Source organism: Macadamia integrifolia, chromosome 4 (assembly GCF_013358625.1).
Source record: "Macadamia integrifolia cultivar HAES 741 chromosome 4, SCU_Mint_v3, whole genome shotgun sequence".
NCBI lineage: Eukaryota > Viridiplantae > Streptophyta > Magnoliopsida > Proteales > Proteaceae > Macadamia > Macadamia integrifolia.
In genome coordinates this window covers 37,213,903-37,226,908 of record NC_056560.1, presented here as the reverse complement: position 1 = coordinate 37,226,908, position 13,006 = coordinate 37,213,903, and the positions used below count along the sequence as shown (strand labels likewise).

General features: G+C 38.3%; 1 protein-coding gene across 5 annotated transcripts in view; it reads right to left on the bottom strand.

Moving 5' to 3' along the window:
• Positions 1 to 3,542, bottom strand: part of LOC122075858 (target of rapamycin complex subunit LST8) — a 74,391-nt gene extending 70,849 nt beyond the window's left edge. The window contains exons 1-4 of one of the 5 annotated variants that reach the window (XM_042641032.1): positions 3,388 to 3,542; positions 2,967 to 3,087; positions 1,595 to 1,696; positions 1,388 to 1,500 (exon numbers count right to left, since the gene is read on the bottom strand). In XM_042641032.1, the coding sequence (XP_042496966.1) occupies positions 1,388 to 1,500; positions 1,595 to 1,696; positions 2,967 to 3,077 (326 nt within the window). In that variant the 5' untranslated portion in view covers positions 3,078 to 3,087; positions 3,388 to 3,542. Of the gene's footprint in view, positions 1 to 1,387; positions 1,501 to 1,594; positions 1,697 to 2,966; positions 3,088 to 3,210 lie in introns of all 5 variants that reach the window. The other 4 variants (XM_042641034.1, XM_042641031.1, XM_042641030.1 and 1 more) reach the window with 4 other exon arrangements.
• Positions 3,543 to 13,006: the final 9,464 nt, after the last annotated feature.

Here is a 13,006-nt window from a genome sequence, read left to right as displayed (position 1 = left end):
TATCATGAAACAAATTTAGTGGATAGTTGATTAGTTCCTCAGAAAAAGTCTTTGGGTCAAGTGGGTAAGTATAAGTATCTTAAACCAGACTCAATTTGGACTGTTAAAGCTCCTCAAAGTTGCTCTTGGGTGTGGAGGAAAATCTTGAAGTATAAAGATAAGGTGGAACCGATGATTCAGCATATTACAGGGAATGGGCAGTCTACAAATTTATAGCTTGATAGGCGGCATCCAATGGGAGTTATCGTGAAACCGATGATTCAGCTACTTGCAGATGACTAGGAGGCTAGAATCTGTCCATGCTATCCAGTTAACGTTATGCAGTCTCTGCTACGTCGGGGGGGGGAAGACGAAAGCAAATTGGAAGAACAAGAGGTTGGTTAAGTGGCTGATCTCAAAGAAACATTGGAATATGCCTATAATGGATGAATAAATCACCAACTTCAAAGTCAAAACAGAACTCAAATATGGTTGATTTTCCTAGGATTTCTTAACTGAACCTATCCATTGTGTCTATTCATAGTATTTTAAACATCTATTAGGCCTGGGAACAGGGGGATTAAATTTTCTAGAATAACAAGGAAATGGAAAACAATGGAGCAACAGATCCAATTGTCTACTACTGCCTTTCAGTTTGTATGAAATAAAATTTGTGCTTAGTACATGCTCTTGGAAAAGTAGAAATCACTTCAAGGCATAGTTCGAGTTTTCGATTTCAACCTGGGTCAAAACCAAAAAAATTGTTTTATTTTGGTTGAATTTCGAATAAAATCTGGTACTTTTTGGTTTAGCCATATCAGTGGTCAAACGGCCAGATTTTGGCCCAAAATTTCAAGGAAACCCTACTTAACCATATCCAAACATATTTGAACCCCTTGGATTGTAAAAACAAAACAAAAAAAGATAATTTGACTTCAGACCCCAGAAGAATCTCTCAAAGTGCATCACGAGTTCACAACAGCCATATAGGGGGAAATTTTGAAATATGAGAAAATTTGGCAAATGATACTTCAAATACACCCAAATGTTGAAGTGGATGCCATCAAGTCTTGATTCAGTAGCAAAATGAGGACTTTGCCAAAAAATTGAGGTTTTCTAGTATTTCTATAATTCCCAGACATAAGGGGGCGAAATCTTGAAAATTTGGCCGAAATCAGTTGAAATGACTGAAATTTCGGTCAAAATATGGTATTCCTATAGAGTCGACCCCTGTTACTCTTTGAGACTTCTCGAAACTAGAATATTTCACGAAATTTGGTCAAACCATGCTTCAAGGTCAAAAGATTCAGCTAATAAAAAAAAATGTTCCTAATAATTGATCTATCTGTCAAAAGGAAGCCTAACGAAAATTACGAGCACATGATATTTCCACCATGAGAAACATCACCTCAAATCCCAAATCTTTACAGTGCCATCTTCAGAACCTGAATACATCCAATTTCCATCACATTGGAACCCCACAGCCATAACATTATTAGTATGTGAATCATAGCTTATCACCTGCCACTCAACCAAAGAAACAAGGTTAATGGACTAGAGATAGTAAACAAAATAAACCCAATGACAAATGATATTAATAACTAGCAAAACGAACCGGTTGAGGACTGTTTGAGTTAACTTCAAATAATCGAATATGAGGATTTCCCGCAGCAGCAAGGTACTGTTTATCTGGGGTGATTTCAAGCCGATTAACTTGCTGCACAAATCATATTGGAGAATCAGGTTTGACAAAAAAACGAAAAACATAGTAAAACAATTGCCTGAATATAACAGAATTCTCTTTGAAAATGCCTTTGTAACTTTCATGAATTTTGCCCTTAATTTATAAATTATATGTCTTACTTCAAACTCTATGGTTCATTGAAGATGAGTCATACACAAGGTTTTAAATTTCAGTTTTGAGTGTCATTCCAAACTGGCCCCAAAAAAAAAAAATACTTTTCTGAAATTTCACAAGAGTTCTTAATTTCCAGGGAGAATGAAAGGAAAATGGAGAAGGTTAAAAATAATTTATGGGCCCTTATTGGAGTAATGACAGTTCACGACATTTGAATCTGTCAGGACATCTCACAAGCCACATCAGCAACCACATGTGGGATCATATGAAAAAGGATGCCAAACTCATCTCACTGGCCAAGTTTCAGCCCATCTTTAGTAGGGAAGTGCCTTAAAAGTTAAAAGTGAGTTGAAAGTGACAAAAAGCTGCACAAATGCCACTAGATTCTACTACAAAGAAGAAGACATTTTTGTAATTTTATGAAACTTAAAACTCACCCATATTTTTCCCACTCTAAAACTTGTTTCATGCTGAATTTAACCAGTGAGATGGGTGGATGACATGGATCTATCAACAGGAACCCACCCATGCCCAAGTTTAACACGTCACAAGAAAACCCAACCTGATGACAATAAAAAGTTCAGCGAAAAGGTCATTGCTTGTATAATCACCCATACTTTGTTTATCTTTCCCATTTCATCATCACATTACCCATTGTCTTCCATATCTTCCCTCCCTTTCTTTTTATTTTCTAGTTATGTTCTCTTTCCTTCCTGTCGAAACATTTTCCCTTACCTCTTATACCTGGTACCCAACAAAAAAAAAAAAAAGGAGGGGGGGGTGTGGGGGAAGGAAATCCCAAGAATTTCATCAAAAATTTAAAACCATGATCTTAGCACAAAAGACATGCAAATTACCAGGAAATGTTTATACCCTTTCTAAAATCCTCCCAGTTTCAAAAGGACCTTGGGGCTAGTTTTTGGGAGCTAAAACTCTGTTTTTTAAAGCATTGACTTTAGTCCTAATTGAAAGCCAAGTTCCCCAGTCCAGTCATTAAGACCAAATCAAAATATAAATCCTCAGAGATACGATAATAATTGATGTGAAACAGCATAGCACCGCATAGTCATGTAAAGAATGTAAGAAAACTAATTCAGGAAGGGCAAAAGAAATAGTTTCAGGGATTTACAGAATCTGGGTATTGAATAGTTCGATAACATCGTCCACTCTTAGCCTCCCAAAATCGGATGGTATGATCATAACTTGCTGTCGCAAGAATCACTGAAGGTTGGTGGCTCATCTTGATTAATCTACACCAATCACGCCAAAAGAAGAGATGAAACAACGAAACAACTAGCAACAATCCGGTCCTAAGCAGAGAGAATAATGTTAATTGTTTAACTAAAAGTAGAAATTGAAACGAAGTAGCATACTCGAAAGCTTCTGCTATATTTTTTTTAGATGAAAACTTCAAAACCCTTCTCTTTTAATCGGCAAAAGAAAGACTTCAGCGATTGTACATTTATATAAAATAGAGAGACAAAGCAAATTTATACCAAAAACAAAAGACTAACGGATTCACAGCTTACTCCTTTTCATATGCTACGTACAGAGCACAGCGAGATCATCCTCGTGAAGCTTTTATGTTGAAGCACCTTTGAGGCATCGACCAACCATTCACGTTGAACCTCTGACGAGCCCTAGGAGGGCAGATGGAATGAAAAAGGAGGGGCTCATCTATTCAAATCAGCCTATTTCACTTAGGCCGGTTGGGACTTGGGCCTGTATAATTTCTATTTCTTGAAATAAATCGATGAATAGATTTTGTCAGCAAACTACTACTATTAAGGCTCCGTTTGGTATCGTTCTAAAAAAACGTTTCTGGAGTTTTTTCGTTCTATTGGAACGAAAAGACGGAATCTTCTGTTTGGTGCACTTATGGTCTGTTTCTGTTTTTTTGGAACAAAAAGTGAAAAAAAAAAACTGAAAAAACGAAATGGAGTTCCGTCTTCCCAGTTTCGTTCCATTTTACAAAAAAAAAAAATCCCGATAAAAATCTGAAATTTTGAAACACCATTTTTTCGTTTAAAAACAGTTTTTTGACACATAAACTGATATTTTTGTTTTTGACACGAAACGGTGTTTCTGAAACAAAAACGATACCAAACGCTCCCTTAGGCTCTCAAAAAAAATCACCATCTGCTACTACACAGTAGACGTAGGCTACGTTTGGTAGTCATTCAGAAAAATGTTTCTGACGTTTTTCATTCTATGGGAACAAAGCTTTGGGTGTCAACTTGGTGTTTTTCAGTTTTTTTGGAACGGAAATAGAAGAAAAAAATGCTAGAAATGCAAAAAGGTGGAATGACGAAACCTTTCGTTCCAAATACAAATACAAACAAAAAAAAAAAAAAAAAAAAGGAGGAACAACTAATGTAATTGTTCTACAAACAGATTCATCAAACACCATTTTTTTTATTTTAAAATGGCATTTTGACACAGAAAATGAAAATTTTATTTTTGATACGATACATCATTTTTGGAACTGAATGACAACCAAATGCAACCATAAAAGGCAATGTGGAACTGAATGACTACCAACAGAGTATGGAATAAAAAATCATTCTATAACTACGTAGGTGTAAATATTTTTGGAAGAGTGTTCCGTAAAAGACATTGTAGAGACCAATAGGAGCCCATGCAATGCATCAACAGTGACAAGACTTCCATTTTTTTCATGGGGGCGGGGGCAATCATTTCATCCCTCCCTGTGTTTAGGTGTAGAGACCAATCTACCTTCTAGGCTTCTTTTCCCATATATATATATATATATATATATTATAGCATTATTGAAGAAATGAGCCCAAACTATGGAAAATTAGCAATAAAATTAGTCATTTTTATGAAGAAGACATGCCCCAAAGCCCATACATATTTTAAGTGGTGTGTGAAGGGATTCCCCCTTCACTCGTCTTCCATCTTAATTACCCCACCCTCCCTTTTTGGCTCAGGCCTAACAATGAAGTTGTTGTTCTTTTAGCCTACTTCGCTCTAACCTTATCTAATTGTAATGTGGACAATGTACTTATTTCTTTTCTTTAATGCATATTTTCTCTTTTTATAATAATAAAAAAAAAATTACTTCACAAAATTGTAACATGAAATGCTAGGCAGGGGAGAGGGCGGAAAACAAAGCAGAGATTGAAACAGTAACTTGGAGAAATTAAGCTTTTAAACAACAGATGAAAGTTTATAAATATCTATTATTTGATTATCGAACAAGTTGCAGAAAACCATATTAGTCCTGCTCAAGTTCAGTGGTGATTCTTTCCAGTTTATACTCTCTTAATTTATGTTTGTAACCAACCAATCTACGCACACTGCAAATTTGTTTGATAAGTTTATGTTATGTTATTTTCTTTTTTCTTTTGCACACGAACATTGAAAAATAATCTATGTTCCCCTACTCCCCCCATATATCTTTATAAGATTCACAAGATCGAGGACTGGGTCTTGAAGATTGTCTGAAGCTCATAAAAGGAGAGAGGAATGAGCAATGGCTAGTGGACCTTACTTATGGTGACCAAATTTTACAAGGGGGATGGGCATATCCCATGCTTCATTTCACAGGGTTTATGATGCCGTAGGAATTTTCTTTATCGACCTACTTCTGAAGCTTGGTAATTTCTCATGTTATCTGCACAGCCTAACGAGAGTCAAGCTAATTATATAAAGGCCCCATTTGTTGGAATTTAGTGGGACATGGTAGAGGTGGAGGGAATGGGGTGGGGAGGGTGAAATGAGGTTGCAAGGACAAGGTGGAAGAAGATGATAGCACTATTTTACCCCTCAATCTTGGGGCTTATGCTCATTAAAGTATCAGCGTAAAAAAAAAAAAAAAAAAAAAAAAAAAATTTACCATAATAAATAAATGGATCTTGAGCCTTTTGACATTATTATGGTTTTGTATTTTCTGATTTATTTTAAATAGAAATCAGGTCCATAAATAATACCAAACACATGCAAAAGTGTTTTGGTATCAGAAAAACAAAAATAAAATTGATACTAAAGAGCTCATTAGTGGCATCAAATGAAAATACTTTCAAGAATAATAAATCTTTTTTTTTATTAGAAAGAAAAGATTAATTACTGTAGTAAGGAAATTACATCTATGTCCTTGTCAGTGATGAAAGTATGGGAATGTTTGGTTATAGTAACAAAAGTTAATTGTTTAACAAAAAGGACCACATCGTTGCTAGGCCTGAGCTGGAAAAAGATAAGACGGAGAGAATTATACACATCCAAAAAACACTCAAAGTCCACGAAGTGGTACTAGGTTCCAAAAAGAATTGTTCCAAATCCTCTGCATCACTCTAAACTTCATTGATTGTCCATACCTTGCATGTTTTAATCCAAGTAGAAGACCCCTTGTGCTTGCTTCAATATGCTTTTGATACTCCTCTTTGATAATAGATTCATTCCTTTTGTGGTCTTCTTCTTCCTTTGCAGAACTTCTCTCTAGGAGGGTAATTTTCGTGGAAAAAATATGGGGTTATTTGGTAGAATCCCTCTCTCTCTATTTAAGAATTGTATCAATAGAGTTACCGAAATATAATCAGTACTTTATATGCATATTGTTTTGAAGTCTTGCTTGATCAAAGTCTTTCCGCTAAAATCCATCCTCGTGAGGTCCTAACCTAGTGCAAACTTCAGCACTGTGATTGTGGACCTCCCTTTAAAACTGTCAGAGGCAAATTAACATCAACTGTTTAACAACTTTTCTCTAAAAGGAGAGAGAAATTAAGAGGTGGCAAGATAATGAGGGGCTCAACATTGAAATGTATTTATTGAAGGATCTATGCATCTATGTTTAGGTGATATAACAACTTGGATAATGATATTGGGATTATTAAAATGTTTATTGAACTTGGAAGGTCTAATCAATGATAGATATAAAAGAAGAGTATTTTTTTTTTAATGGGAAAAAGAAATTCATTAGAGCAAAAATAAAGGAAGATTAGACTATGCAGCATCCATAACCTAACTAGTCAACAATAGATACTTCTTCACCCAAAAAAAAAAAAAAAAAGATATCATACTTCTATTTTTCTTTTCCACATTTAAAGAGTTAATTTGCTTAAAAACATTACTAATATCCACAAAGAAAGAGCCTACTACAACCCTTTGAGAATTCCCCTGGTTTTGGATTCCTATGCACTCCCTATATAATCCGAAATTAAGAAGGAACAAACACATATTCCATTTAAGAAAATAATTACTACCCAACAAGCCATACAAGAGGAGAAACTTCCATCACACACTATACCACAAGATGTTTTAAGTAACAGTGCTTGGTATTCAGACCAAAAAATCAAAGCATCCTCTATAGGGTATATTATTAAGAGCACTAGGTTGGGGGAGTTAAGGTCGAAAATCCATCTGCTTATATTAGTTAAAACAAAGATAGGATTCAATGACTTCCAATTTTTAACACAATTGTTCTTCGCCATCGAATAGAATAGCATTTAATGGCAAGCACTGAGAGGAAGAAAGAGAATTTTTTTTCTTTTGGATATATAGGTTTGATTAGACTAGTAAATTAAAATATCAATTAGATTTGAACAATGAAGGATTTCAGTTTTTAACCCTAACATACCTATTACCTACTACCCACATTCTTTTAGAAAGATGGCACAAAAGGAACAAGTGCCAATCAGTTTCCTTCTCTAAGTTGCAAAGGGGCAAAGATCCTCAATAGGAAAGAAAGTATCTTCCAGTTGGATTTAATACATAACCCATTTTTCAAGTCTCTCCATAGAAAAATTTGGTGGGCTTTTTTTTTCGATGGAAGGGGCCACTATGGCTCTTAGTAGAAGAGGAGGTTGAAACCCTTCATAGAGTAAGGTAGCTTGTTGCAATCTTTGTGGATAGGGTTGATGATAGAAAAACATAGCATGGGGAGGAACAAAGAGGAGGATGGAAAAAATTTTGGTGTGATTCCCTAGGGTCAATATACACATCTGACTATTTCGGTAACCAATTATCTTTCTAAATGTTAATATAATCTCCTGAACCCACCTTCCAACAGATCAAACTTTTCAAGAGAGGGGGATTGTGGGTGATATTGTTTCAAGCCCAGAAACTTACTTTCTATTTAAAATCAAAATCCAAAATACTATTCGGTTGCATTTGGTTGCACTCCCACTTTGTACGAGTCAATCTTAGACATAATTAGGATTTATTGATTCTATTCTGGCGGATTAAAAAATTTCGTTCGGTAAACCTACTATGGGATCAACCCTCGAACACAAAAAGATCAAGGATTATCGTGGTAAGAAATCGTCCTAGGCTCCATACATACCCTGCATAGTGGAGCAAACATAAGAGAGTGAGTGTCGGGCTAATCCAGCGGGGGACTCTCCGATGTCTAAGTTAGATCTCTCTATGCAAACAATAATTCCAGTAAAGAATGGGAAAGGCTTTATCCCCATTACGGGAGGCTTACCTAAATATTTATAGTTGAGAAATGGCGGTAGTAGAGAGTCCGAATTTGGCAGGTCTTTTTACACCAATGCCCAAACCTAACTACTCTTTTCATGATAATAGATGATGTACCAGAGTTATGTAGTACTAATTACTTCTAGATTGCGACAATTTACTGTCGGGAAGGGAAGGATGATCCTTCACGTCATTATTGGCTATGCCGAAAAAATTGGAAAGCATTTAAACCTCCAAGAAGGCACGGGTAAACATCCTAACATTAAGAATCTCTTCCCTATTTAAACATGATAGTTAAGCTTAGGTAGAGGGTGCCGACCTCTCACAGAAGTCCCCAAACCTGTGGGACCAAGACTGGGGAAATCCTAGTATGGGCATGTCACACCCCGTTCTCACAGAACCGGACTGGTGACCGAGTTAACACCTGTTAACCCAAAACCTGCCAGGATCATCTGATACAGTAACCACTAACACAACATACCCACAACTAATGAAAGCAATTTTTGTATTTCAGAGAAAGTCTTACATGTAGATACCTGTAAATACACCAATACTCTTGATACCCAAATTGTATTACATAGTACATATACATGTGGGTCCGTAGGCATGATATATATACAAGGATTACAATTTAAACATCTAGAGCACAAAAGGGGTAACATCATAAAATAATAAAAAAGAAACTCGGGTTGGTATCAGTGTTGCTATCCCGCAATACAACTCAGGCACAGGTACTCGACCCAGTGCCCAAGATCTTCAGGGACCCACCTGTCCTTAGCTGGAAACTCCATAGTGGGTCCCGACGCTAGCTCATTAGCTGGATAACCTGCAAGATCATCTAAAAAGTGGTGTACATGTGGGATGAGCTCACTAGCCTAGTAAGTGAAAAGAAAGACCAAACAATCATTCGCGACACAAATGCACCTATATATATGCAAGTCCCTTTTATTATCTTAAACCACCTAAACATCACATCTAAGTCATAGGTCATGTGCTACTCGCAACCACGTCACGCGTATGCCCCGGGTACGAGTCACAAACCCCATCCCGCGATATGCCTATAAGGTTGCCGAAGAATGCCAGCCTTGGGTACAAAAAAGTAAAATGGGTCTTGCCCTGCATTAAAGTAAAATAGGGCATTGCCCTGTATTAAAGTAAAATGGGCATTTCCCTGCATTAATTTAAAAGTACTATGATTAGCCCTATTATTATATCACCAAAGTTGCCGACCGTCCTAGTGATCAGTCGGGCGTACTTCTAACTGCCACCGTTGGTACACAACTTCGGGCTTTCCCCCAATGATATACCCAACACTTGAACCCCTGTTGGGAAGGGTCGTAGCACAGGGATATGTCAACTCTAATCGCATGCTCCTATATGAGATAGTAAGACTACATAGTGCCATTGTGTCTCATTCCATGGGCCACCAATGCATTCGTGTCCAAGCCGACTATGACATCTAGTCTAGCAATACATCATATTCAATAATTTAAAGTCATCCATCTCATAACTCAAGCAAGAGTAAGCATTTAACAATTAAAGATATCAGCATATCAAGTCATAAGTGAATTCATGCTGCACACATCAATGCATGCAAATGGCATTCGAGAATAACTAGGCTACACACAATAATAAAATGTTGACATGGCTAGTCTACAACAATAATGGAATGATGCAAAAACACTCCAAAAATAAAGTCAATGTTCTCTTCCCACTTACCTAATTGTGTACAAAGATCACCACTGGTACGAGGAAGATCCGGTGTGCGATGACATGAGTTTATAGTGAAACCAATCATAAAAGAGGTTGAATTTAGTATATCTCCACATTAGGGTCACAACCAACGGAATGCGATGACCCCAATGGGTTTAGAATCACCGTAGGAGGTTGTTCGACAAATTTGGGCTCAATCGAAACCCGAAGAGTTAGATTGGTAGGTCCACCGATGGGCAAGGTACCCATCGGTCCTTTCCCACCGCTGGACCCAGGGGCCCTGTAAGGATCGGCGGGCCAGGTGCCCACCAGTTCTCACTCACCGCTAGGCCCAGGGGCTCTATTAGGATCTACGGACCAGGTGCCCACCAGTCCTACTTGCCGGTCGAGCTAGCAGCCCATCTAGGACAAGCGGGCTCCGGATTGGTGGGTTCGACCATTTCCAGGCACCCACCACTCAGAACTGAGATTTTGCTGTTCACCCCCATTCTTCATCCCACCTTAGGGAAACCACCACATGTCGATTCGATCGCATTTTCCACAAATCTAAGGTTCCATATCATGATTTCAACATAGATCTAGGATCGATTCAAAATTCTAAGCTTGGGTTTTACCTTTTTGCTCAAGAACACTTCAAAAACCTCAAATCTCCTCTCTAGCTCAAGAGATAATGCTTCTCAAATCTTGAAATTTCTTCCTCTAAAACCTTCATAAACAACATATAGGTCTTTTATTAAACCTTAGATTCCTCATCTCAAGTGGGGTTAACAAGATCTAAAAGATTCCTACCCAAATCGAAGGGTTTCACTTAGGGTTTAGGAAATATAGACTTTAATCATCTCAAATTGTAGATCTCGAGATGAGAATCACTAATCTGGCATCGAAATCGAAAGATTCAACCTTGGCGTCGCACAACGAGCATCTTCTTCCCCTTTTTCTTCCTCCTTCCCTTCTCTTTCTTCTCTTTCTATCTCTTCTTTACTTTTCTCACCCACCGTGTAAAACAATAAATGAGGGAAAGAAAGGTAATAAATGCTATTTATACATGGGTCAAAATATCTAATGACCAGAGTGGTGGGTCACACTGGTGGCTCTGACCCACCTATGACCACCCACCAGTCGGCCAAAACTTAGCCAAAGCATTGGGATTTTCAATGGGGCTCGACCCCGACACATATTTCACTATTGGTAATTGATCAACACGCGTACTTGACATAAAACACGGCTACATACCTTTATTGTGCGTATATGGCCTAGTGATACATGCAAGTGCACGACTTAGGCATGCGAACTTCACTAGGCACTGACTCCGACTCGTTTGGCCAACCCGAGTTTAGAGTCACCCTTGCCATTATGTTCCATAAGGTACCCGACTCGGCTCACTCGGGTTCAGGTTCTGCAAGACCAAACCGAACCAACCGGGTAATTAGACTGGATTTAGAATGTAGGGTGTCACATTTACCCCCCTTTTTGAAAATTCCGTCCTCAAACTTGTAGTACCTTGTTGTTCGAGAAGATGAGGATACTTGGCTTGGATATCATCTTCCTTCTCCCAAGACGCTTCTTCAAATGAATGACTGGCTCATCGAACCTTCACAAAAGCGATGGAGTGATTACGAAGAGTCTTTATTTTCCGGTCTAGGATTTCAGCAGGCTGTTCTTCATTGGTCATATTAGCTTCTAACTATTCAGGTTCCACGGGTAGCACATGTGATGGATTAGGGATGTACTGCTTTGGATTATGGATGTACTGCTTCAGCATAGACACGTGGAACACATTGTGGACATTGCTGAGGGAAGGTGGAGGAGCCAACATATACACTAAGGAGCCAACTCGAGCTAAGATTTCAAATGGGTCAATATACCTTGGACTTAGCTTGCCCTTCCTGTGGAATCTATGCAACCCTTTGGCAGTAGAGATTTTAAGGAATACCTTCTTCCCCCCTCTTGGAATTCAATATCTTTCCTACGGTTGTCTGCATAGCTCTTTTGGTGTGACTGGGCTACCTTAATCCTTTCCCAAATAATGTCGACCTTGTCACACGTTATCTGTATCATTTCTGGTCCAAGCATTCGTCGCTCACCTACTTCATCCCAATATAGGGGTGTTCTGCACTTTCTGCCATACAATACCTCATACGGAGCCATCCCAATGATGGTTTGATAGCTATTATTATAGGCAAACTCCATAAGAGGTATGTATTCTTCCCAAATACCACTCATTTCCATTGCACAGACCCTGAGCATGTCTTCCAGTATTTGTATGGTTCGTTCTGATTGCCCATCGGTCTGTGGATGGAAAGCAATGCTCAGATTCACTTGTGTCCCCAAGGCTTGCTGGAGGCTTTTCCAAAATCTAGATGTAAACCTTGGGTCTCTATCTGACACAATGCTCACTAGCACTCCATGTAAACGGATTATGTTATCCATATAAAGTTGGGCCAACTTATCCATAGAGTAATTGGTCCTGACCGAGATAAAATGAGAAGTCTTGGTAAGCCTATCAACTACCACCCAAATTGCATCCATCCCCTTGGGTGTACGGGGTAGCCTTGTGACAAAGTCCATGGTGATCCTTTCCCATTTCCACTCTGGTACTGGGAGTGGCTGTAGAGTACCATATGGTCGATGCCTTTCTGCCTTGACCTTTTGACGCACGAGACATTTTGCTACATACAAGGCAATAGTGGTCTTCATTGCTAGCCACCAATAGCTTTGTTTAAGGTCTTTGTACATCTTAGTACTTCCAGGATGAAGTGAGTATTCAGAACTATGTGTCTCTTTCACAATCTTATCCTGTATCACCATGTCATCAGGTTCACATAACCTATCCCGAAATAGTAATGCCCCGTCATTGGCTACTATGAAGTCGGGGTCATTCATTATCTGCTCTTGAATTTTTAGCCTAATCCTTTGCAGCTCAGGATCCAAAGATTGCTTCACTATCACCTCTTGTATGACATATGGATATACCTGTAAGGCTGACAAGGATATGGTCAACTGCTTAACATCATTTGA